This window comes from Podarcis vaucheri, assembly GCF_965113315.1.
Source record: "Podarcis vaucheri genome assembly, chromosome: 16".
Classification (NCBI taxonomy): Eukaryota; Metazoa; Chordata; class Lepidosauria; order Squamata; family Lacertidae; genus Podarcis; species Podarcis vaucheri.
This window is the reverse complement of record NC_138754.1, coordinates 30,789,133-30,816,440: the sequence shown is the minus strand read 5'-3', so window position 1 is coordinate 30,816,440 and position 27,308 is coordinate 30,789,133. Positions and strand designations below refer to the sequence as shown.

At 44.2% G+C, this 27,308-nt stretch overlaps 1 protein-coding gene across 1 annotated transcript in view; it reads right to left on the bottom strand.

Moving 5' to 3' along the window:
- LOC309521084 (septin-2) overlaps positions 1 to 27,308 on the bottom strand; it is a 62,209-nt gene that overhangs the window by 12,548 nt on the left and 22,353 nt on the right. The window contains exons 6-11 of the mRNA XM_082203389.1: positions 25,635 to 25,769; positions 24,236 to 24,353; positions 19,279 to 19,380; positions 18,735 to 18,880; positions 16,291 to 16,374; positions 13,192 to 13,249 (exon numbers count right to left, since the gene is read on the bottom strand). Of these exons, the coding sequence (XP_082059515.1) occupies positions 13,192 to 13,249; positions 16,291 to 16,374; positions 18,735 to 18,880; positions 19,279 to 19,380; positions 24,236 to 24,353; positions 25,635 to 25,769 (643 nt within the window). The remainder of the gene's footprint in view (positions 1 to 13,191; positions 13,250 to 16,290; positions 16,375 to 18,734; positions 18,881 to 19,278; positions 19,381 to 24,235; positions 24,354 to 25,634; positions 25,770 to 27,308) is intronic.

Sequence of the window (27,308 nt, the reverse complement as noted above, 5' to 3'; positions counted from 1 at the left end):
TAGGGAAAGGAATTCATGGGAGGAAAGGCAGGGACATTTATAGGAACAGAAAATAGAGAAGGCACCCCGCACATCAAATCAACAGGACTGTCAGCCGTTTTACATATATAATATTAAATCGGGGCTATCAGGAGCACCTGGCATCCTCAGAAAGCTGCCACAGCTTCATCGGGGCATAAAACTAACATGAATAGTTAAGTAAGTACCACATGAGACTCTTAATCTCCAATTGAGCAAAAGATTCCTGCATTGCAATGCAGGAGGTAGGCTGTCTGAATTGTGCATTGCTTTGTAACGATTTGTTGGGTCTCTGGACCGTAATAAAGATTGATTGATTGATTGATTGATCGATTCCTGCATTGCAGGGGGTTAGGCTAGAGGACCCTCGTGTTCCCTTCCAACTCTACAATTCAATGATTCTATGTTCTCTAAGACACTTTTTTAACAACAACCACAACAACCCTTTTCAGGCAGCTGGGTTTAGCTGCCATTCAAGTTTCCCAAAAGGCTCCCAAACCACAATACAGTGGTACCTCGGGTTAAGTACTTAATTTGTTCCGGAGGTCCGTTCTTAACCTGAAACTGTTCTTAACCTGAAGCACCACTTTAGCTAATGGGGCCTCCTGCTGCTGCCGCGCCGCCGGAGCCCGATTTCTGTTCTTATCCTGAAGCACTATTTTTGGGTTAGCGGAATGTGTGACCTGAAGCGTATGTAACCCGAGGTAACACTGTACTGGGTCATTGTGGGAAATGAAAATGGCAGTTCGTCTCAGTCACCTATCATTGCTGCGACTCACCACTACCAGATACATTTTTTCCAGGGTGCTTGGGCAGAGGAAGGCACTTTGGCCAAAGCCTCCTCAGACCTGGAGCTGGCCCTAGCCAAAGCCCCGCCTCTTTTCTCCAAGGGCATCAAGGCCAGTGGATGTGTTCTTTGCCTGCCTGGCAGGAGCTGGTGGGAGTTGTAGTTCAGAACACTGAGAAGGCACCAGGCTGGTGGATAAGACTGCTGCATGTATTTATACACAAGACTTAATTTCAGTGACCCCTAACAAGGTTGCATTGAATGCACCCTCTTGGGGGTGGGGGGACACATTCCCTTTGGGAATGAGCAATCGTTTTCAACACTCTAGACTGACAGTATCATTAAAACCCATCTGCTCAGCGGTGCCGGCAGGAGCTTTTCAAGGCAGACTGCTCATTCTACGTTCCATGTAAAGAACTGAAATGATCTGGCCTCGTGACATTTACCTTTACCAGGAGGAAACAAAGAGCCTCTCATAAATATTCAGGGCAGAAAACGAGCTCCCTTTCCCCTCTCTCCGTGTGTGTGTGTGTGCGCGCGCGTGCACACACACACACACACACACACTCATGCTGGCTGGCAGAAAGGAAAAGCAGCAAGCTCAACCATCCATAGGAAAGGATGTCTGCTTCAACTGATTTGAAAAACAGGCCGAGGAAAGAGCACGTGAGCAGCCATGATTCAGAGCCCATGTCAAGGCCCTGCTCAGGGCATCTCCACCAAATGAGACAGAGGCAGGTGATTGGTGGTGGATTGATGGCTGTGCTGATGGGGTCCAAAGGAAAGGAAAGCAATATATTCGGCACCAGCTTGGCTGCAGGAGTAGCTGGGAGGCGGCGTACAGGGCGTTATCCAAGAGTCTTGAGGAACTCCGCTCTGGATTTGTGTAGGGTTTAATCCTTCACCTTTTCTCCCCCCCCCCAAATATATCCCACAAGGCAGCAGAGGTGTAGGATCAGAGTTTTCCTTCTCCTAGATCAGCAGTTCTCAACCTGTGGGTCCCCAGATCTTGTTGGACTACAACTCCCATCATCCTGAGCTCTGGCCTTGCTAACTGGGGGTGATGGGAGTTGTAGTTCAACAACATCTGGGGAGCCACAGGTTGAGAAAGGCTGTCCTAGATGAGCTACCTTCCCAGGCTGATGAGCCTCATCTGCCCCTCACCTCCCTTTACAGCACATGCAGAAACAGCTTTCTTGAGACCCTTGGACCCACAATCTGCCAGGGGCTGTCTGCGCTTGCAGGGGAAGCCCCTAACTCACTGAGGGTTTGAGACCCATCAACTACCCTCACCTGGTTTAGCTGGCTAATTGAAGCCATTCCTGGGGTGTATCCACTGTCACATGCTGACAGCTTCTAGAAGCCACAAGTGAGAATCGAGTGCAAGGCACCTCCATCGTTCTGCCCGGACACTGAGGTCCAGATGGGCGGAGTATAAATAATAATAATAATAATAAGGCAGACAAACTAACCCAGGGGCATGACGTGCCCCCCATCAGGGGTACCACCCCTCCCCAATAATGGGACTATATGGTGTATACAGTGGTACCTCGGGTTAAGTACTTAATTCGTTCCAGAGGTCCGTACTTAACCTGAAACTGTTCTTAACCTGAAGCACCACTTTAGCTAATGGGACCTCCTGCTGCCGCTGCGCCGCCAGAGCACAATTTCTGTTCTCATCCTGAAGCAAAGTTCTTAACCTGAAGCACTATTTCTGGGTTAGCAGAGTCTGTAACCTGAAGCATATGTAACCCGAGGTACCACTGTATTATAAAACATTCAAATAAACTGCATGCATTTCTAGTCTTATACATCATGGGTACAAGCGGCTATTTACCGTATTTTTCGCTCTATAAGACGCACCAGACCATAAGACGCATCTAGTTTTTGGAGGAGGAAAACAAGAAAAAAAAATATTCTGAATCTCAGAAGCCAGAACAAGAGGGATCGCTATGCAGAGAAAGCTGTTCTGGCTTCTGGGATAGCTGCGCAGTCTGCATTCGCTCCATAAGACGCACACACATTTTCCCTTACTTTTTAGGAGGGAAAAAGTGAGTCTTATAGAGCAAAAAATACGGTATTTGATGGAGGGCATGTTTTGACTAGTTGTCCAGCACAACTGAGCCACAGAGATTCCTCCAGTAGCTCATACAAGGCCCTACTATGGACAAAAGGAAAGGAAAAAATAGGAGACAACCAGGACCGCTGCGGAGCCTGTCAGCTGTTTAGCCAACTAAAACTGAGAGAGACAGAAATAGCCACCTCTTAACTAATAAAACCCAGCAGAGGATTGCAGGGTGAAGGACCAAGAGAAGTTTCAGGGCCGTGGAGAAGCAAATAACAGGAAGACGTTCCCACGATGCTAAATGCACTCTTTGGTATTCAAGGTATTTTTAACTAGCCACTAATCTCGCTGCGCGCAGGCCAAAAAACCCACACACAATCAGAAGCCAGTTTTAATGCTTATTTTTTTCAAGTCTCCCGCGGGAAATGTTTTTTTTCCATGGGACTTCTTTGGGCATCATAAAAGAGACATTCTTCAAGTGTGACAAGCTGCTGCGCCCCAGCTATTTATGGACAACAGTTTTCTCCCCCATCTTTGTATTTAGAACAAGTTGAACAATAAAGGACGCAAAATTATTGTCCCCCTTCCCCCCAAAAAAAAAAATTAACAAGAATTTAGAAAACCTGAAAATAAGCCTTCTGTGGGGCAAGGCAGGGGGAATCTAAGAACTTTGAACAGACAACTCAGAAAAGTCCCTTGCTACATGAGAACCAATGCAGAGATTGGAAGTTTTTGCCCTGCACCATCAGGTATGAAAGACAGCAGGCCACCAAAGACTCACTGAAGCCAGTGTACTCATGTCCTATTCTGGGCTTCCCAGAGGCAACTCGATGGCCACTGTGGAACAAGGGTGGCTAACCTCACCCTCCAAAAGGGCTTGGAACTGGACACTGAGGTCTAGCTCTGAGGGCCTTCTGGAGGTTCCCTCACTGCGAGATGCAACGTTACAGGGAACCAGGCAGAGGGCCTTCTTGGTGGTGGCACCCGCCCTGTGGAACGCCCTCCCATCAGATTTCAAGGAAATAAGCAACTATCTGACTTTTAGAAGACATCTCAAGGCAGCCCTGCTTAGGGAAGTTTTTAATATTTGATGTTTTATTCTGTTTTTAATCTGTTGGGAACCACCCAGAGTGGTTGGGGGAAACACAGCCGGATGGTCAGGGTATTATTATTATTATTATTATTATTATTATTATTATTATTATTACTGCTACTGCTACTGCAGCTTAAGCTGCAACAGCAAGGAATATTTTTATTTTGTGAAATAAGCACAGTGCTCGTGTGGGCACCTGCCTATTCAGCCCAGTTCTGTAACAGGGACAGAAATTTCCCCCACCCTGATAATCTACATGGATCGCCTAAGGAGGAAGCGTGTGGATGGGCATGGGGAGCTCACACCCAATTTGGGCCATACCCAACACTGGCAAGTGGCCCCCGGAGGGCTTGGCCAAGGATGAATGCGGCCCTCAGGCCAAAAAAAGGTTAGCCACCCCTGCACTTTAAGACAGACAAATGAGAAGGCAAAGGCGGAGGACATGCTGTGGTCCATCCTCCCATGCTGGCAGCTTTTAAGCAGATCTGGATCTTGCTAATGATAAGCCTTGTTCCATGCATTCTTTGAACACTTGCAAACACAGTGTGTGTTCAGGAGCAGATGTGCAGGCGCCACCCCCACCCCCACTATGGATGTTGGTGAATTCTGATGGGGGGAAAACGGGAGAGGAAATTACCAGTGGGTTGCTTATTTGTCCCGTCTGGAACAGTAATAATCTACCCAGCAAACACCATTGGTATTTGCTGTTGCGTTTTCTTCAGTACACAAACAATACATAAATAATTGCATAAATCACTTGCATAATTTCACCATGGAAGACGATTAACATGGGTTTTGGTGGAAGATGAATTGCAGCAGAATGGAAACAGCGCTGCATGTGATGACTACAAGGCAGAACAGAAAACGATGCCTTCCTACATCCCTGTCCCCTCTGCCCTAAGAGGACAACTTCAGACTGGGAAATAACTTTGGAATGCAGCAGGCACAACAATCAAGGTGTGTCCTACACACTTTATGCCCACACCCTATCTTTTGAACTCATGGAAAGGGTCACAGTCTGCCAGGACTGGAGAGTCCCATAGCTTCTAATCACCAGGTTCTGGTTGGCATGCATTTCTCAGAATTAGCAAGGTTATCTTCTTGACCCCACATCCTAAGCAGCAGAATCAAATCAACATCTCTCATTCATGCAAACAAGAGAAGAGTGTTTCATTGCACCTCAAAGACTTACAGATCAACTGTGGCATGAATGCTTTGTGCAGCTGTAAATGTAATAATCAACTGCATTTCAAAAAGCAAGCCCCCTAAACTTGTTAAAACCAGCAGAGTCATAAATGTACCTTGGAGATCTTGTTGTAACAGACTAACACAGTTAACTCCTCTGTTATTCATCTGTTATCAGTGCTAATTTCTCCAAGGGTGAATAATTTCACTTCACATTGAACTTTTATATTTGTGCCCCTGCTCTGCTTACTGCTTCGTGTTAAATATTATCTTCTGGCTTTCCCAAATTCCTACATTATCTACTTATTTATCAGCCCTTGGGGAGTTGACAGCAGCCAAGCCTGTACCACATTACGCCCCCTTGTGGCTTCCTTAAGTACAGGCTCGTGTTTATTTTGGTTTAATAATCTGCAATATAAAAAAAGCAACATTTCTAGAAATAGGATATATAGTGAGGCCGAAGAGGGAAAATAGAAGTTGACGTGCACACAGTACAGCCATGCGTGTTAAATTACAGAATATGTTTACTGCTAGCTAAGCACTGTTTATTTACTAGCTGCTCTGCATTACTTTAGAATGTTGGTTATTTTCCAAAACGAAGACAGCTTTAAGAAGCTAATGCAGCACAGAGCAAGAGAAAATGTTTTAAGCTAGATGTATAAATGTTGAGCAAGAGACATAAGGTCAGTCTTCAGATCAGTGTGCTATAGGATGATACCTTCCAGTAGTGGCCTTTGAGACTTTCTGTTCTAGTTCAGTGGTAGCCAACATGGGTCCTCCAGATGTTCTTATACCACAACTCAATCACTGGCCATTTGAAATGCTGAGGAGGCTTGATGCAAATTACCCAAGAACATCCAGAGAACACCACGCTGGCTACACCTCTGTCCTAGTTCAACCTTCTCCCGACGTTCCTCAACTACAATTTCCATCATCACCCCTGGCCACTGGCCATACCAGCTGCAGCTGATGGGAGCTGGAGTGCAAACACCTGGAAGGTACCAGCTTGGGGAAAGCTTACCTAACAAGTGTATGATCTAACAGGTGAACACGCCAACATGTGTGGTGCCATGGTGCGTGCACACAAAAACACCCCCCAAAAATGTTGGTAGGACTTCACCTAGAAGAGTTGCTCTGTCTCTGGTAATGTGGATGAAGAGACCATTTGAAGCACATCTGTAATGGGCCTAAAGGCAGGGGAAGAGAAGCGCTGATGTGGAGAGTCTCCCTACAAAAGGTGCAGATCCGAACAGCAGTAAAGTGGAACCTTAGAGAAGCCATGGGTATGGCTAACACACACAAGGATTTTCAACACTTCACGTTCAATCAGACATAAACAAACAACCCTATTAATTTTTTGTTGGGGGTGGGGGAATAGACTAATTGTAACAAATAAGGAGGCTAATTGTTTGTAACACAAGGACAGTAGACTGATTGTAAGACACAAGGACAGTAGACATAGCATCCTATGGCACAGTGAAGACTAACAGGTCTACAGTAACAGAAGCTTTTGTGGACTGGCATCCACACTGATGGAGGCATGGATCTAAAGCAAACATTGGTGACATATCATGGTTAACAGTGGAGGCTAGTCCATAGAGTGACTGGAGCACTGCACCACTAACCTTAGTCTGCCCTCAGTATGCCAACACCTGCTTCCTCCTCCTCCTCAGTCTCAGCCCTTGTAGAACTCAGCATTGAGGCAGATGACAACAAAACCAGAATGAGTTGGCTCTGCTTGTCATTGACTCCAGCTGCACCCATCCATGCTCTGGTTCCTCCTACTGTTGGTCACCCTGCCAGTACCAAATAGACACCAGCCACCACTGGTGGCCACTGAGGAGCCATCTTAACTCTGAGAACTGGCTTGGATAAAGCCAATCTTTTGCTTAGCTAAACCTAGCAGTAAAGAGGTCCGGGGGGGGGGGGACACTCCTGTCCCAGAGCCCACACTCTTGTGTGCACTTGCTAAACCAGGATTTGGTTAACAGGGTCATGCAAAGTAACTCAGTATGTATATATAGAATAAGATTGTAAACAGGCCATGAAATGCAAAACACACAGCTTGTCGTATTTCTATTTGAAGCTCAAATATCCTTCTTAAAGTGACCAAAGGAGGATAGCAGAAATGTGCTTGATGGCATCTTGAGATCTGCAGAAGGGTAGTCACTCTATCAAGTCTCCCTATGAACATCCTTCTTTGCAGACACAACTAGTTTTGTATCTGGAGAAAAGGCATAAAAAAGGCAGTTCCGAAAACAAAAGCCAGCTGCTGGTGGGAGGGCAAAAAATAAATCTACACATGTCCGAAATGATCTTGCAACACGGTCGAAGAAAGCAGGCAAGAGATTAATGGCTCCAACCAGCCAAGCACAGTGTCCTTTGATAAAATCCATAATGATTATTTAGCAGAAGTGATGTCTTGATAATGGTGGACCGGGCACCTGCCCAAGACTTCATCCCCCACCCCCACCACCCCGAGGTTATGTAAACCTTGCAAATCTGTAAATAGAACTTCAAGCATCATTACTGCTCAGAATGTAAAAACAGAAAGGGAAATTGATGTTTGTGTTCTCAGCAAAGGCCAAAGAATGTAAGCCCATTTCCTCTGGTTTGCCCCCTAACCCCCCAGTCCTCCCCCAACTCAACTCCTCAGCAGACTGCTTTGGAGATAAAGAGATTTCGTGCCACCTTATCTACACAAGACTAAGCAAAGCCTCTTCGGTCCTTAACAGAAATGACAGGCAACAGGAATTCAACAAACATTTGTTTTCTTGCAATATCTGTCCAATCCTTCCCAACTTTAAAACGGCAGCTGTTTAGGGCACGCCTATCTCACAAGGAGATCACCCTCCAAATACAGCCAAAAGCCTTCCAACGTATATTTGTATATAAATTCAAAACTAAGGCACAGAGGAGGTCACTTAATCCCTTCCGAAAAGAAACATTAAAATGCACTGGCCTCATTCCTGCAACGGAATCCTGGCTTAATAAGGCAGGATATACATGAGTAGCATGCACCCATATGCCACTCCATTGCTGTCACTCTGCTTGAGCAGCAAACACACCACAAAGCAGCAGCTGACCACGGTTTCCCATTACGCGCAGATTGGAAACCATGGTTAATGGCTTCCTAACAATTCCAAAATTCGAGAGCCAACTTCACTACTTACACTGATATTTCTGGGTACCCAGATGAGTGCCTACCTGCCAGTTTAGGACAACTTTTCATGAAGTGGACTTAAAAAACAAGACTTGGTCTGCTTCAATCCAGTGTTTGCAACCAAGGTTAGGAACAGAAGTAGTGTTAGCCACCAACCAGGCAAATTAACCAAATAGGGGATTAGACAAATCCAATGGAGAAGAAGGCTATCAAGAGCTACTAGCCATTATAGCTATGTTCTACTTCCAATGTCGGAAGCAAATAGCCTCTAAATATTGCTAGGAATCACAAGTGGGCAGAGCGATGGCAGTCATGATGTTCTTCAGCTTCCAAAAGCTTTCACCACAATAAATTTGCTAGTCCCTTAAAGGTACTGCAAGATTCTTTGCGGGCTTTGATACTTCACTGCTTGCGTGGTACACGACACTATGCAAAAACGGGTCACCTTATGTCACAATTGACAGGGAAGCAGACTTGCTTACCTATCAAACTTGTTCTGCGGGAGGTGTGAGCAATACAGATCCAGGATGCTGCCCAGATCCAGTTCCCCAGCCCCGATTTGTCCACACACAATTATACATGACATTCCAACCATAAGGTCTAGAAGTCTGCTTGCTTTCAGTTTTAGTTTTCATAATGAAACTTTCGGGAAAGTGGGTGTTGTGCCTACTAACACAAGAATGGGAGGCTTGTAACCCTCCAGATCTTGCTAGACCAGCACTCCCATCATTCCTGACCATTGGCCATGCTAGATGGAGTTGATGGAGGGATGGCAGCCCAGCAACATTAGGAGGGCCACAGATTCCCCAACCATGTGGGGAAGCTGCTCGCTGTCTGCACTAGTGGGTAGCTGTAGAAACAGGATAAGGGAGCTGTCCATCTCACCAAACGTCCTCCCATTCTGCATTTGCACATTAAATGTGCATTCTTAACACGCTCATCATGTTTCATTGTACATTTTATATTTATACAACAAAGAGGCTTGGAAATACATTCGGGAGAGTTCAAGAGGGGAAAAGGACGGGTGGTTTGCTTCTCTGTTGTTTTGCTGACAGTTGCCAAATACCCTGGAACAGGGAAACTCAGCAGGAAAGAGGAGAGTCAACATCAATATTATCACGGCATCTTGCGTGGTAGGTTAAGCTAACAGCTGCTACGTTCAGCCAAGACTCAGACTCCGCTCAGAAGTCAAACTCTTGGCAAAGACTTTTTGAGAGATCCACCCAAGGAAAAAGCTTCTAGCCTCTTCCACATTTCAGAATCAGCACTGACTCCCCTATGTGTGGACAGCCAAAGTGGTGTAATGGTTAGTGTTGGACTGGAACCAGAGATACTCAAGTTCAGCGCCTCTGGCGACCGTGAAGTTCACTAGGTCACCTTGGGCCAATCTTGGTCTAATCTACCCCACAGGGCTGCTGTGCAGACAGAGGGGGAGGGAAGGAAGAACCATCTGCATCACCCCGAGCAACTATGAGGAATGGCGGGATTAAATGTGATACAAACAAACATTACATCGTTCAGGGGAAGCTAGCAGGCTCGAAAGAAAATAAGAGCCAACACTCTTCCAGTTTACAAAGGCTTCCTCCTACAAGACCTCCTGCCATTAGCGGCCCTTGACAAAATCCTGCTCCGTAAACTACGCAAGAAGCCAAGCTTCCGAGAAATTTGGAGTGCAGTTTTGGAACTAATACCTAGGGGAGGGAGGGAGATGTCTCAGAGGTAATAATGGTTGTTCATCTGGGACCCCAAAATGGCACTAACCCTTATCTGAGCATGCAAGCCTGACATGCCAAACAATGAACAACCAAAATGGAAAAGCTGTGATTAAAAAGGGAGGGGGACACACACACAAGGGCTGAGGGAGGTAGAGGAACTGGGAGGCAGACAGGTAATAGGGGACTGCAATATTTTATTGCAACAATGTGAAAATCCTAATCAACTACAGTGGTACCTCGGGTTAAGAACTTAATTCGTTTCAGAGGTCCGTTCTTAACCTGAAACTGTTCTTAACCTGAAGCACCACTTTAGCTAATGGGGCCTCCCGCTGCCGCCGCGCCACCAGAGCACGATTTCTGTTCTCATCCTGAAGCAAAGTTCTTAACCTGAGGTACTATTTCTGGGTTAGCGGAGTCTGTAACCTGAAGTGTATGTAACCTGAAGCATATGTAACCCAAGGTACCACTGTATACATAAAACAAAGGCTTCCCCACTGATTAACTGGAGGCCAACGTCACCCAAACATAGCTATTAACAAATTTGTCTTAGGCCTCGTTCTCAAACCTGAATCTAGGCTTAACCACTTCACCCTGATAAAATGTTCCCGCACCTTGTTGGGGGTCAGGGGTGGGGAGAAAGGGGAGGATTCCTACAGGGGGAAAACTAGCATGTCAAAAATTAATCTGGACTGCAAGACTTTTTCTCTGCTAACATGCTAGCTTCCGATGTGAAAGGATTTACATATTTGAAGTAAGGTGGGGAACAGATAGATGGCTGTAACAAGTAGAAGCAGCCAGCAGTGGGCGCCAGATGTTTAGCTATCAAACAGAAGTGGAATAATATACAATGGGCCACACTTTTGGAGCGGGCAAGGATATGGGATACCGTGCACAGATCTGGTGGCTGCACTAGGAAAAGTACATCATAGAGCTGGAAAAGATGCTGTAAAGGACAACCAAAACGATTGAGAGACTGCAGCTCCCTTATGAAAAAAGAGGTGCAACATTTGCAGCTTTTCATATTAGAAAAAAAGCTGAATAAAGTGCAGGGAGGCGGACGTGACACAGGTGTGTTAAAATAGGAGTGGTGTGAAGAAAGCAGGTAGGCCCTCACTCACAAGACTAAAATTAGGGGATGATCCAATAAAGCAGAAGAGAGGGCACTTCAGGACAGGCAACAGGAAGAACGACTTCATAGAGCACATAGTTGTAACTGTGAGGTTCACTTCCACAAGGTGTATCGATGGCCACCAACCTGGATGGCTTTAAAAGGGCAGGAGACAAATTCATTCATTTGTATGTGCTTGTGTGTGTCTTTTTATATAATGCTGTTTTACTGGTTTCAGGTTGTGCTTTGGTTTTTTTGTAATATATAGTTTCTTTTTTTAGACTGTACACCTCTTAGTTATTCAAAGTATTAAAAGGTAAAGGGACCCCTGACCATTAGGTCCAGTCGTGACCAACTCTGGGGTTGTGGCGCTCATCTCACTTTATTGGCCGAGGGAGCTGGCGTACAGCTTCCGGGTCATGTGGCCAGCATGACTAAGCCGCTTCTGGCGAACCAGAGCAGCGCACGGAAATGCCGTTTACCTTCCTGCCAGAGTGGTACCTATTTATCTACTTGCACTTTGACGTGCTTTCGAACTGCTAGGTTGGCAGGAGCAGGGACCAAGCAACGGGAGCTCACCCCGTTGAGGGGATTCGAACTGCCGACCTTCTGATCGGCAAGTCCTAGGCGCTGTGGTTTAACCCACAGCGCTACCCACGTCCCATTCAAAGTATTAAGCGTATGTAAATGCTTTTAAGTAAATAATGTGCCTCTGAATACCAGTTGAAAGAGGGCTATGGTGCTCAAGTTCTGTTTCTGGACTTCCCGGGAGGATCTGGTTGGCCACTATGACAACAGGACGCGAGACCCAGATGGGCCTTTTTTTCCCCCCCCCCAGATAGATATTTATTAATTTTCCAAGAAAAAGAAAAAGAATACCACAAACATAAGAATGACGAAGAATAACAACAAAACACAAAACAAATACACAGTATATCCAATAAAAAGTTTTCACCTATCAAAATAACATTGTCATCTCTTTCTGGACTTCCTACAGCTCGCCCGTAAATCTTCCGTAATAGAAATCAAAAATACACATTGCCTGGTTTGTATTGTCATTACACATTCCTCTTCCTCTATTTTCCTTGAACAATACCTCTTAGTCTTTCACAGTGCTTCTCTGAATCCCCTTAACGTTATTTGACCTTTACTGATATTTTCCAGGTAATCTACATATTTCCCCCAATCCTTGATAAACTGCATCACTTCCAAGTTAATGAGATGTTTAGAAAAGAGGCCAAAGACAGAGGGTATGCAGATAAAGATTCAAAATTTCAGACGGAAATTATAAATAATGAGGTGAAAACAATATCTAAAATGTATAAGATGTTGTTGGATTGGAATTTGGCAGATGAAGAAGTTAAGACAGTAATGACCAGATGGGATAGTGATGTAGGCCATGCTATACAATTTGAGGACTGGGAGAATCTATGGAAAGAAGGCTTAGATTTTACTGCGTGTATGACGGTGAAAGAGAACGTCATGAAGATGTTCTACAGGTGGTATATAACACCTGCGAAGCTATCGAAAATGTACAAAGTAGACAGCAAATGCTGGAAATGTGAAGAGAAGGAGGGCTCCTTTTACCATATGTGGTGGGAGTGTGGGAGAGTGAGAGAATTCTGGGAAGAAGTATATATTGAATTAAAGAAGGTGCTAAAGTATACGTTTATTTAAAAACCTGAAATCTTTCTGTTAGGGATGTTAGGGAACGAAATAAAAAAGAAAGACCATAAATTTGTTTATTATGCAGTCACAGCAGCAAGGATAGTTCTTGCCCAGAAGTGGAAAAAAAAGGAAATGCCAACAATAGAGGAGTGGAGATTGAAGTTATTAGACTACGCGGATTTGGACAGATTAACGGGGAAGATCAGACACCTAAGAGACCCAGATGGGCCTTTGGTCCGATCCAACAGGGCTCTTCTGACACCAGAAATAAGGGTTGTATTCAAATAGTTTAATTTTTATATTTGTTTGAGCTCATTCAGAATGTCATTAACTCAGCCGAGCGCCTCGCTGCTAATGAGATGTTAACTTAGTTTTGCTCGCAAGCTTACCTCTGCCTCCTTCTGCTGAAGGATCCTGTCTTTGTCCACAACTTCTTCTTCAACAGGCCTGTCAGGTACAAGAAATGCACATTAGTATCACAGGCGCTAAAGGACAAGGGTTCAGATCTTGAGCAGAAACATAATGCAGCCAACTAGACAAATTGGTTTTATTAAAAATAATTTGTTCAGCTGGGAAAGAAACCTAGCTCCTTTAATCAGACAGATTTAAATATATATATATGTGTGTTTTCAATGCAAGTTCTTACAAATATGCAGGTGGCAAAAACCGTCTTAGAAGAGGCATTTCCTCCTTTACAGGTGGGAACGCCTCTTCTGGGATTAAGCCCTGCATTATCTAAAAACAGGGATGTTGTTAGACTATAACTTTCAACATCCCAGATCACTGGCCGTGCTGGTTGAGGCTGATGCAAGTTGGGAATCTGCCAACATCTGATCTAAAAAGCAAAGAAATATGCTTTTTTTGCTTCAGGGCAACTGTTTTATTCATTTACCGACTGCTGTAGATGTAACCAATTAGAATTCAAACAATGATTTGACCTGACTTTCCATATTGTAACCCTTCTCTAAAAATGCAAAGGAGGAATTGCCTTTCTGCAGTTTTCTCAAGCCCAGGCAGCCTTGCAGCTGTCACCTTCTCATTCTTCACTCTTGTTTTGTATAAGGAATTTCCTGGATTTTTACACCCTAATTCTGTCCTACACTTCAGTGCAGCCATTTCCTCTGCCTACCCCCCTACCCACACCCTATGGCACCAAGTTATAAAACAAAGAACCAGCCCAGACACACACAGTCATTTCCTTAACTAGAAATATTTCTGCACTCTCGCGCCGAGCGATATCAAAGAGAAACAAGTTTTTTGGTCAGGAAAGGCACAACACGAACAGAAAAGATTCACACACTAAAAACAGAATGGTCAAGGGCACAATATTCACACAGAGGGACTGAAGTGAGTTTAGAGTGGCATCAGGAAGAGGAATTAAGACATTTTTAGCCAAGATAATTTGCCTGGTTACATAAAATTAACACAGAGAGAAGGAAGCTGGGACATTCTCAATCAAGAATCATTGGACTACAGTAGTACCTCTGGTTACATACTTAATTCGTTCCGGAGGTCCGTTCTTAACCTGAAACTGTTCTTAACCTGAAGCACCACTTTAGCTAATGGGCCCTCCTGCTGCCACTGTGCCGCGGAGCATGATTTCTGTTCTCATCCTGAAGCAAAGTTCTTAACCCAAGGTAATATCTCTGGGTTAGCAGAGTCTGTAACCTGAAGCATATTGTAGTGGTTTGGAGTTGCTCGTGCGTAAACTGTCCCCGTTTGGGAGCTTAACGGCCTGGGTTAAACCGTCCTGACTGCACAGCCCATCTCCGCGTGGCTGTCTCAGTCGCTAGCAGTATCTGTCTGTGGGCGTTTCTTAAACCTTTGCCAGCATAAAAGCTGTTTGACACCCAATCGTCTCCGCCTCTCATTGCGCGGGAGTCTTCTGCGCAGGGAGGGCGTGGGTAGTGGAGGACCAGTGCTCTCTTCACTGACGTCCAGGGAAGAATCCCGGAGCCCTTTCCCCTCTTCCCCCATTTGCTCTCCTGGATCCTTGGTGTTACGCTGATTTCCTTCCCCCTCTATCAAGCTGCGTCTCCCCCTTGTGCTGGTACCTTCTCCTGCAGAATCGGAGAGCCTCTCCTTCTCCTGTTGCTCCGATGTCAGTTTCCTGACACATATGTAACCTGAAGCGTATGTAACCCGAGGTACCACTGCACATTTCTGAAGGCTGAAGAGTCAAGCTTCACAGGCATGAACACCACTTGACTGATTCCTCGGCACTCAACAAGCCACAGCTGAATTAGTGAGTTATAACAGCATTGAACACACTGCATTTGAGAGGGCATTTAAAAGTTCTGTCCATATGGTGTTTGATTTGGTTTGGGGCTGGTTCATTCAGGCACACAGATCTCAACTTGACATCAATAGATGAACATGTATGAAAACAGCCCTTTGCCTTTCCAGTGCAGTCTGCAAATAGGGACTCTGAACGCGGTCCACTGTGACCATCTGCACATGCTGTTTTAAAATATACGAGATATGTGCAAGACGTATAGGAATTGCTGTGAGATCTACGCATGAGACAGGGAAGGGGCAACAGCACTGGATGCAGAAGGCTCAGTCCTTAAAATATTTAGTTTAAAACACCAGAAGCAGACTTATGCCAGGTCAGATTAATTGTCACCTATTGTCTACAATGGCAACAGTTCTCTAGGGACTCAGGCTTTCCCATATCCAGCTACCCAATCCATTTTAACTGGATATTCCAGTGGCTGAGCCAGGGACTCTCTGTATGAAAAGCATGTGCTGTACTACAGAGCTACAGTGTGTCACAATCCTAGATTATGGATCTCAGGGAGCAGCATTGGGAGATTTTGGTCTGGAGAGCTGCCGCCGGACAGAACAGGCATAATACGGCTAGATGAAGAAACAGCCTGACGTAGCATAAGGCAGATTTCAATGTTTGTATGCATATTCCCCATATCTATCTAAACGGCCCAAGTCAGATGGGCAACTTAAGAATAAAGGGTTGCATCCAACAAGGTCGACCCATTTGCACATACCTAAAGACACCTCCAGAGGGTCAGGGGAATCCCCAGGACAGATCTGGGGGGTGCATGGGAGTGGACTCTCCATTGAGCAAGCTGCAGTTCTTGCGGAAACAAGACAAGTTTGGATACAACCCAAAGATTACATCAATTACTGAATGAATACTGGGTGGGGGAGAGAGATGTCATATTTCACAAAGCCCTTAGCTGGTATACTTTCTGGAGCTTGCATGCGCGTGCGCGCACACACACACACACCATCCTAGCTGGATCAGTGGTTTCTTCCCGTTAATTAACACAGAGGAAGCAATTTAAAACAGGAGCCCCTTCCCCCTGGTTTCCGTGTGTGTTTTCAGGCTAGGAAAAGGAAGGGAGAGGTTACGAGAATGAGATCAGCAGATACAGGAGTTGGGGAGGGGGTTGTTTCTGAAGCTACTTTTAAGAGCAAGGCTGGGCAGAGTCATAAGGGAGAAAGCACAACTCAAGAGAGAGACTCACTTGCCGGTGCGTTTTAGCCTCTCTGACCGGAAGTTTTCGTAGTGCAAATCTTGAGTCACTTCTTGAAGATCCTGCATGTGGGTCCTGAAACGAGAAACGCAGCTTTTAACTTCCTTTGCCAGTAGCTCCCGAGTCAAATTTTATTAAGTTAGGTTCATCTCTTAACTGGATAAAAAGAAGCATCACAGCCTTTACAGACATGATTCATGCCAATGCTTTTTTTCATGCCACTTCTTGGCCAAAGTACAGTTCTACCTTGGATCTCGAACGCCTTGGCTCCCAAACAAATCGGCTCCAGAACGCTCAAACCCAGAAGTGAGTGTTCCAGTTTTCGAACATTCTTTTGGAAGCCAAATGTCCAACAAGGCTTCCATGGCTTCCGATTGGCTGCAGGAGCTTCCTGCAGCCAATCAGAAGCCATGCTTTGGTTTTCGAACATTTTGGAAGTCGAGCAGACTTCTGGAACAAATTCTGTTTGAGTTCCAAGGTACGACTGTGCCTGAAATCCACGTGCAAGGAAATTTATACATGTAATAAAAACAGAATGAAGTTATAAATGGGCAACACAGAACTCAACAAAAACAACTGAGGAGCCCACAAATACATAAATTTGGGCTAAGAATAGAAAATTCAACCACTATTTAAAAAAATAATCAGAAAAATCTTGTTTCAGGCCCTTACGCTCCACACCATATGTTTAAAGTACTATTATACCACCACAGAGTCACTGCTTCTGTCAAAGAATGCTGAGAATTGCAGTCTGTAAAGTGTTTGAGTTTTGTTAGAAGACATCCCTATTCCCCTCACTGAACTACAATGCCCAGAGTGGTTTCACAATCAATCCCTCTTCCCAAGGATCTCTGTTGCGTGAAGAGGGGTCTCTCCTAACAACTCTCAGCATCCTAAAACGACCTCTCCCAGGATTCTTTGTGGAAGCAGTGACTGTTTAAAGGTGGGGAAGACTCCATGTCTGAACCCTTGGAGAGCCATTGCCAGTCAGTGCAGATAATACTGAGCTAGGCAGACCAATGGTCTGGCTCAATATAAGGCAGCCTCCTATGTTCCCCCAATCCATTGTTTATTCTGTGAACTGCCCTGAGCCCTGCAGGTATACGGTGGTATATAAATTCAATGAATGAATGAATGAATAGTTTTCTCCATTTTTACTAACCCATAATAACTGAAATGCTATATTTCCTGTCTTTTCAATGACAAGATCCATAAGCTTAATTTAAATTTTAACCGATTCCAAACTTCAAAAACAGACAGTATTCTGTTCCTACAACCCACATCCTCAACAATTCTCTACTGCGGTGATACATATTGGTAAGCTTCGCACAGGTCCACCTGCTTTAGAAAAATATTTATCTGGGATGTTTTCTTAAATGTGATGCTAAGAGGAACTTCCTAGCCTGGAAAGTATCATATGTGAAGGAAGATGGGATTACAGTAGCATGTAAAGTGAATGTACTCTTCCATCAAGTCAGCCTTTTCACTTGACCTACAGACACGATAAAATATAGAATCTGACCTCCACCTTACTTGCAGAAATAGTCTTCACTATCACTGTGGCTTCAAAGGTGAACGTCACATGTGACATGGAAACAATCCAGCAGGGGGAAATCTTTGACTGGAACTTTACCAAGCCAAGGATGTCTAATGGAATCAAATGCCACAGAATTGCTGTAACCCACAAAGCCTGATTAATGGAATTACCCTAGGAGGAATAACTCAGACATTATTAAGAGTCACACAGCTAAGTAGCACTTTTTGGATTATCAACCCTAGCATATTCCTGGAATTTTACTATATTTAGTTTCTCAGCACTTGCTGCAAGGAATGCTCCGCTTGACTTGTTTCAAATCTTTTTTGGTACAATTGCATTGTTAGAGGAGATAACATGCATTAGTCGAGGTGCGTGTGCATGTACGGAGGGGTGAGAGAGAGAAATCTATACACTGACAATGAAGCTATAACATATCTTGTGGCTATGATTCAGAACAGATACACATTGCAGAAGAAAACTAAAATCAACTTCAATCTCTTGCAAAAGCAAATATTGAAATAACTCAGATTCCAAGAATCCCCCTTGCCAGTCAGAGCTGCAATATGATCAAGATGAATTCTGAAACATCCTGACATTTCAAATTTAAATTCCTTTCAGGATTTCTGCTTCAAAATATGGTACATTCCAATTAAAGCAAGCCAGATTTTAAGCAAGCCACCTATTTCCTAACAACATATTTTTATTGATTATTTAGCCAAGAAACAAAAGACAAAAGCAGTTTCAGTATAAAGAAAGAAGCAGAGTTCTCACGTAAACCTTGCAGCTAAACAGCCGAACATGTTTTTGTGGACAGTATGTACAAGAGGGATCTCTCTCTAACAAACACATTTTGTTAGAGATGCCTGTAGTTTAAGACTAAATAAGGGACTCTACTTACACCAGCATGGTGCGTAACTTCAGGAAATCATTGTGCTCCGGATTCTCGACTTCCACCACTCCCCAGGGATACAGGCGACCTCTGATCTTTTTCCCTTTCACTTCAATAAGTTGGTTGGACCCAATCACAGCAAAAGGAATGCTAGCCTAGATGAGTCAATAAATTCCATTTTATAAGATCATCAATGAATAATGCCGATGGTACGAGTCAACTTGCCACTTAATATACCCTGACTGTTCAAAAGTTTTGGCACAACATTCCACAGAAATCTCCACTTTCATTTATGTTAAAGTGCAAACTTTTATGGGTAGTTAAAAAAAAAATCATTGGTATATTATCATTTTTTGCAGAGGTAAAGGTAATTTCTGCTACAGCCTCAGAAACTGGAGTTGTGAGATGTTGGCAAAGGTATTTTTCAACTGCAAAAATGGGAGGTAAATATGCCTTCTTGTATGCAATAATTATAGCAAAACTAACACCTATGTGAGGAATACATTTAAATTAGACGAATGCCTAATTTAGCACCTGTTGATGTTGAACCCACCTTCAGAACTCGGGTTTGTTCTTTGAATTCCTCGTCCTCATCAGAATCTGCATCAGGTAACTGGTAAATCCTTATGCCATGTTCAGAAATCTCATCTAAAACCTATGGGTGCAGGCAAGCAAGAGACAAAAACGCAGGGGCGATTTTTAGTTACATTCTACATTAGGTGTACATACATGAATTCTGAGAGCCTACAGTGGTGCAGTGTGTTGAGACTTGGATCTGGGAGACCAGGGTTCAAATCCTCACCCAGGTACGAATCTCCCTGGGTTACCTTGGGCCAGTCACTCTCAGTCTAACCTATCTCAAGGTGTTGTTTTTGGGATTACCGTATTTTTTGCTCTATAAGACGCACTTCTTTCTTCCTAAAAAGGTAAGGGGAAATGTCTGTTCGTCTTATGGAATGAATGTGTGGTCCTTGGAAAAAAGCAGATCATGCTTTTTTCTTTTTTTTAAGCGGGAAGTGGGTGTTGAAACAAAGCCGTTGATCATTTGCCGATCGGGGAGAGAGATATGGGACGCTAGAGATAAAGGAGGCTGCCTGGAAGGGGAGAGGTAAAGACAGCAAACTTGCAAAGGGGGGAAACAAGAAAACTAAAGCAAAATCACGCACCCACTGTTGTGCGGGGCCACAATGGCACAAAAACGTGGTTACAAAGCACGGATCCACATGGATCCTCAGGATTTTTGCATTGGGTTACCCCAAATTCACCATCAGATCACATGTCTGTGGCCACAGCATGAACCACAAAAATCATACATCCACTGTTTCATTCAGAATATTTTTTTCCTTGTTTTCCTTCTCTAAAAACTAGGTTTGTCTTATGGTCAGGTGCATCTTATGGAGCGAAAAATACAGTAAATTAGAAGAGGGGAAACCGTGTACACCACCTTGAGCACCTCGGACAGAAAGGTGTGACATAAATGAAATGATTACCATTAATAATAAATTGTATTCTTATGTTGTTGCCACTCAAACCCCAGAGCTTGCATTATTTCAGCTATTAAGGGATTTGTTCCTAAAGCACTGACCTATTCTTCCATTTTTCTTACACTCCTTCATGGTGATTAAATTAAATTGATTGCTTCCACTAGCAAATGCCACTAGATTGCAATATGAAGTTACTGTTTAAACACTATCCCTAGACAGAAAAATAGTTAAGAGTTATTGATTCTTTAGCTTGTTATTGGGGAACGGGGAGTGTTTGGTAAAAGAAAAAGAAAAAATAATTTTGCAACAGGGAATGAATCGGTTTAGCGCTGCAAAATTCAGCTGTTATTTGGGAGGGGAAGCAATCGTGACGCACTTTGAAGCTTAACAAAATTATGAATTGGCGTTTCCTCCCGCACAGAACCCAAAAGACTAAGATAATTTTCAATTGTGTAAAATCCAGCAAGCCTCCCAAAGGCATCATTTTGAAGCAACTGGGCTTCTGGAGAGAAAACCCAAGACATCCAGAGAAAATCCTGACTTGTGAAAGGCAAGTAGTTCTTGTTCAGACAACACTAAAAGGTAAGGGTAAAGGTACCCCTGACCGCTATGTCCAGTCACAGATAACTCTGGGGTTGCGTACTCATCTCACTCTATAGGCAGAGGGAGCCAGCATTTGTCCACAGACAGATTCCGGGTCATGTGGCCAGCATAACTAAGCCACTTCTGGCAAACCAGAGCAGCGCACGGAAATGCCGTTTACCTTCCCGCCAGAGCAGTACCTATTTATCTACTTGCACTTGACGTGCTTTCGAACTGCTAGGTTGGCAGGAGCAGGGACTGAGCAACGGGAGCTCACCCCGTCGTGGGGATTCAAACTGCCGACCTTCCAATTGGCAAGCCCTAGGCTCTGTAGTTTAGACCACAGTGCCACCCACGTCCCTCAGACAACACTACCTTGAATTAAAAAGCCATTATTTACTAAGCTGCGAACAAGTAGCCTGTCCACATGCTCACTTCTCCATACCAGCATGGTGTTGTTTCTATTGTGGTTTGTGCAAACCACAGTTTCCAGAATCACTGGTTTAATTTTGACTTACTAACTGGGATCAGATTCTAGATATATATCCCTGGTCAGTAATCAGAGATTAAGCCACAGTTTCCTGGTTCGAATGGGAAACTGTGGTTTAAATGCACCACAACAGAAGCATCAATGCCAGTGCACAGGTAAAGAGATGAAGCAGGGCTGATGGGCCGAATATGGTACATCTGATGCTCTGAACCAGCCCATTCAGCCAGAATGGGATATGAAGAACGGAAGGGGTCAGTGGTCAATCCAAGCACTAAAAAAGTTCCCCAAGAAAGACTTCACAGAAAGGGAAAGCAATGGAGTTACTCTACGGCCTTCCGCACCGTCAATCATTAAATGAGATAAACAGCCAACAACATCCAGGCCCAGTCCACCCAAAAACCCAACACACTGGAGAATGAAACGTATTCTCTATGCAAATCTCGGTACTTCCTTAAGGAGGCATGCCTGACACAGCTTGGTTTTAAAGGCACAGCATCTCTAGCATTTGCTACACAACAGAAAGTCAGTCCCAATGCAGAGGAGCAGGGTGGCATTGCAACTCGCCTTTCACCAGAGGCACGGAACAAGAAAGCCCATTTCTCTGGGCAGAGATCTTAGCGATAAAAGAGGAACAATGGCGGGAAAAACCCAACAAGGGTGCTGGAATAATATATCACAGCTGTTCAGCCAAGTGCTTTCCTGAAAGGGGAAAGGGGGGGAGCAAATCTCAAGGAAAAACAAACTGCTTTTCATATTCCCAACAATGAAGCAACATTTTGCTGCTTCGGACATCGGTTTTATTGGCCCCAGGAGGTTCTGTGGTTCCTAAAGATTAGCATTCCCCGGGGAAATGTGTTAAGAAGTCAAAATCCAAGGTTCCCTCCCCCCGCCCCCCAAATCCCCATTCTCATGTAATCATTCTTTTGAGCAGATTTCCTCTTGCGGCTTTGCAGCACACAGCTTGTGAAACTGCCCTCCAATTCTTCTCGCTCAAAAGAAGGGTGTTTTTATATTAAAAATGAAAAACGAAGTTTGAAGAATTCCACAGAGTCAAAACAGGAATTACACCAAGCTGGGTTTCCTTGACAGAAGCCCCACAACTAAGCTTTCTGCTTATTCCAAAAAAGAAAAAGAAAACCTCTCCACAATTCAGGACAAAAAACAAAGCCCAAAAACCCCCTCGCATTACCTTAGATTGATTGCCAAATGGCAGAGACATCTAAAAAAAGCCTAGCAAAGGCTTCAAAGCTCCATCAGGAGAGGCAGATCCTGACGCCCTGCCTTGATTACAGATTTTGAATAGAGAGATGTTTTTTGAGTTAGAAAAATATACAGTAGCTAAGCTTTCAAAGCTCTGGATCAACATTAAAAGCATTCAATCCTGGTTAAGCTGCTGGTAACAATGGCTGACCCAAGCAGACCAAAGGGCTAAGATGTTTATATTTATTTGTCCTTTAAGTGCTCCTTATTAGGCAACGGTTTTGTTGCAGCTGGTGTTCATTTAAAGCAGCGGTGAGGAACCTCAGGCTGGGGGCAGGGGACAGTGCAGCTCTTGAACTCTCCACCAGCCCTGCTTCACACCCCAAGTGTTTCAGCGTGGCTGGAACGCATTCTCGAACTCTGATCATCCCTCCTGCTTGTCTGGAGGACAGGGGTGGATGTGTGTGTGTGTGTGTGTGTGTGTGTGTGTGTAGAAACCAACCTACAAAGGTAAAATCTGCATTCATTGCTCCACCCACGTCTGCCTCTGGTCCTGCCTGCCCCCCACCCACATGTCCCCAGCCACACTGGCTGCCCAGAATGGCATGCTGGCTGAATAATTGTGTCATCTCTGATTTAAAGCGAAACAAATAGCGACCGTTTACAAGTGTGCGTTGTTAAATCTAGACTAAGGGGAATAGTTTCAGCACGTTTGCATTATCAGACAGCAGCCTGGAAAGAGCTCTAGCACATTATACTTTTTGCAACTAATTGCTTAATTAACTAATAAGGAACAGGCAATTCCATCTTTATTGAATCAGTATAAAATCGTGGCGCAAAATATATAAATACCAGTGTACCTTTGAAATGTAAACACACCCCAGGCAGTTCCATCAATCAAAATGCTACTTTTTGAATGAAATGACTTACATAAAACGAGTTTGATTCCCACCCTCCCATGATTGTGAAGATCAACAGTCCTTTTCTCCCTTTTAATGCAAGGGAATTTAATTGAAGAGTGTTGTGTAAATGCTCATGATAAGGAAAACAAACAGCTTGCTTTGGTTGCGTTTATTCCTTCCTCCTCACCCCCTGATTTATTCATTACCTTTTTGAAAAATGAAGAGCAATTAAGAATAACGCTCAATCCTGCCCATTTGACAGACTAAAACGTGCTGTCCGATTAGCAGGAGAACAGATTGAACAAAAATATTTTTTAAAAAATACAAAACACAAAAGATGCAGGTTTCAAGTGCCATGTTAGAAGAGGAACACCCCTTCTGCACCAGAAATTAAAGAGAACATCTAAAATGATGCCCATAATAACCAAATTGTGTCATCTGAAAACACAGAGAAAGTATACTCCCCCTCCTCCTTTAGAACAGGTGTTTCTCAGCTGCCTCCCTCCTTATGCCAGACACCCTGTAAATTTAATTGATGGGAAGCATGAATGAAATTCATTACGGAATAAAGGTGGACTGCACACATTCTTAATATAATGCAAGCAGCCTTCTACTCGGCATTTGCTCCGGGACTGCACAAAACAAAACAAAATCAGTGCACTATCTTGATTCAAAATGGTGTCCAATCGTAATTTTTTTTAAAAAGTGATATCAGGAACCATAATTTGGTTATGGGATCTCAAGAGGTGTCCAAATGCATAGCAAACAGATACACAACTTTCTAAGGCATATAGCAGATACAAACTCATTGGAAACGGGATGTGGCATTTCATTTTAAAAGCTTATACATACCCTTCTTTTCAGTCTCTCTCTCTCCTTCAGCGTCAAAGTGTCTGCCTTGGCAATCACAGGGACAATGTTGACTTTCCCATGAAGTGCTTTCATGAATTCTACATCCAAGGGCTTCAGCCTGTGTATCAATTATTGGGGGGAGGGGGAGGAAACCTCAATAATTATTAATGGAGTCCTGAGTGAAGATCTCCTTGGCAGCATCTTATGGATCATCTGTTATGTATCTAAAGTCAAAAAGATCCCAATAAGCAGCAGGGCCTTTGCAAATGCAGCCCTGGAACTCCAGAACACCCTTTCATGGGTGGTTCATTTATCTCCCTCTTTAACTCCACAAACAGAATTAGTCCTCTGCTCTTGTGGTTAGTCCTGCTGCTGATATTGTTTTGATAACCACTGGGGGGGGGGGGTTTCTGGAGAGGATCGCCAAACGTTGCTGGACCACAACTTCCATCGCCCCTGACCTGCTTATATACTCAGTAGCTTCTTAAGCTAATGTTTTCAATACCATTGAGTAATTTTTAAAATGAACATTTCTCCCATTGAACTGCAATCCCCCAAATTTAGATCTTGGTCTCTAACACTCATCTGCCATCACATCAATACAGTCATACCTTGGTTGCCAAACCCCTTGGAACTCATATGTTTTGGCTCCCGAACAATCGGAAACCAGAAGTGAGTGTTCCAGTTTTCAAATGATTTTCGGAAGCCGAACATCCGGTACGGCTTCCATGGCTTCTGATTGGCTGCAGGCCGCTCCTGCAGCCAATCAGAAGCTGTATCTTGGTTTTCAAACAGTTCCAGAAGTTGAACAGACTCCCAGAACACATTCTATTTGAGAATCAAGGTACAACTGTATAGCTAGCTGGCTGGGACTGATGGGAGTTGGTGTCTAGCAACTCTTAGAGGGCCACAGGTCCCCCCCATCATTGTTTTAGAATGTTCAATATTTTCAATATTGTTATTTCAGTTGAGGGTGTACACCATTTTTAGAGTTTAAGCTGAAGTATAACTCTTGTAAGTTAAAGAAAGTTCTACTTTTGCTGGCAACAAACAGAACTTCCAAGACCCAGGTGAAAAGCAAAACTACTTACTTCAAATGTGGGTGGCTGACATGCTTAATTAAACTTTCCATATACACATATGAAAAGACATAGTTATTACAACTTTTACGTTTCTAGATAGTCATCCATTTTTAATATGTGCCCCCGACAAGTTTTAATAGCAAATCCTCTCTGAAATGGAGGTCATTAATCCCAAAGATGATTTTAATTGAGTTGGCCGACTGACAACAAAGAAACTTGCTTTGCTCGTAAGGTGGTTAAATCTCTTTGCTGGAATTTCCCCAGCGCCTGCTTAACGGTGGAAAAAAGTTCACCCTAGAATGCAAATCTTTTCTTACCCATGTCCAAAGGGGGATATGAAGTAAAAGCAGCAATGAACTCTGTTGTCTACAATATGGCGCCTATTGAGGCCGCTCTCGTCATGAAGGTACCTTTCAAACTGATTGTCAATGTAGTGGATGATGGTCTTGAAACTGCAGTGAGAGAAAAGGGAAAAGGAGGAACTTGTGATGAGACAGGTTTGCATCCAGGCACTTGTGAAATATTGAGTTTCCACTTCTTCTACAGAGCCCCTAACCTTCAAGGCATTCAGAGCATGCTTCCTCATACTCTGTGCCTCTCATTTTTTCTTCACAACCGCTAGTGGTGACTGGTGCCCACGGGGGGGGGGGGGCGGAAGCAGAAAGCCCAACAATAAGTTGAGCATGAGCCAATGGGATGTGGAACCGATTCAAGGTAGTTTTGTCCCCCTTCCCCTTCCAGCGGTTCCCCTCACAGAGCTACACTTCCCAGAGAGGTTTAACAAGCAGAGAGCCTAGGACTTGCGGATCAGAAGGTTGGCGGTTCGAATCCCCACGACGGGGTGAGCTCCTGTTGCTCAGTCCCTGCTCCTGCCAACCTAGCAGTTCGAAAGCATGTCAAAGTGCAAGTAGATAAATAGGTACCGCTCTGGCGGGAAGGTAAACGGTGTTTCTGTGCGCTGCTCTGGTTTTGCCAGAAGCGGCTTAGTCATGCTGGCCACATGATCCATAAGATATACGCCGGCTCCCTCGGCCAATAAAGTGAGATGAGCGCCGCAACCCCAAAGTCGGTCACGACTGGACCAATTGGCAGGGGTCCCTTTACCTTTACCTCGCTCCAAGGGAACCCTGGAAACTGTATCTATGTGTGGGGAATAGGGGTCTGCTAACAACTCTCAGCCCCTTTAAACTAGGTTCCCAGGATTTTGGGGAGAAGCCATGACTGTTTAAAGTGGTATGATGATGCTTTATATGTATTGTGTAGATGAGGCATAGTTCTGCCTTTGTTCCTATTTTCCTCTTTGTTGAATTCTACAAAGGCAATACTGACACTAAGGAGGAGGGGGGAGGTGGCTGGAAGCCAGTGCCACCCCCTAGACTGGTTTAAAGTACTGTAATGAGGTAAACATGTGGGGGCTGACTCAAGGCAGACTGATCTTGGTGGGGCTGCCGCGTTATGGACATGTTTACAGTGCAATACGCAGCATGACTTGGACACGCGACAGTCAAATGCCAGCAGAATTAAGTACAAGTGAAAAAAGGAAGCCACCCACCCAGAGCAGGAACACTTTCAAATGGCTGACTAATTCTGAGTCACCTCTTTTGCAGCCCTTTCCCTTCCCTCCTTTCTCATGCTTTCCTTTAGGACTAGAGTTATTAGGGTTACAAACCTCATGAAGCTTCATACCTGATGTTTCTCTCCCTGCCAACTCTCAGACCCACCCCAATGTTGGTTCCAAGCCTCAGGGTTTTCCGCCTGAAGTTTTTACGACCCAAACCATAACCAAGTTGAAATCTTAGAAGGGCAGTGTTCACAATATATTGCAAATACATGTTTGTTTGTGTATGTATGTTTGTTTGTTTGTTGCTTTCATTTTTATCCCACCTATTTCTCCAAAAGACATCACCTTGCCAACAAAGGTCCGCATAGTTGAAGCTATGGTTTTCCCAGTAGTGATGTATGGAAGTGAAAGCTGGACCATAAAGAAGGCT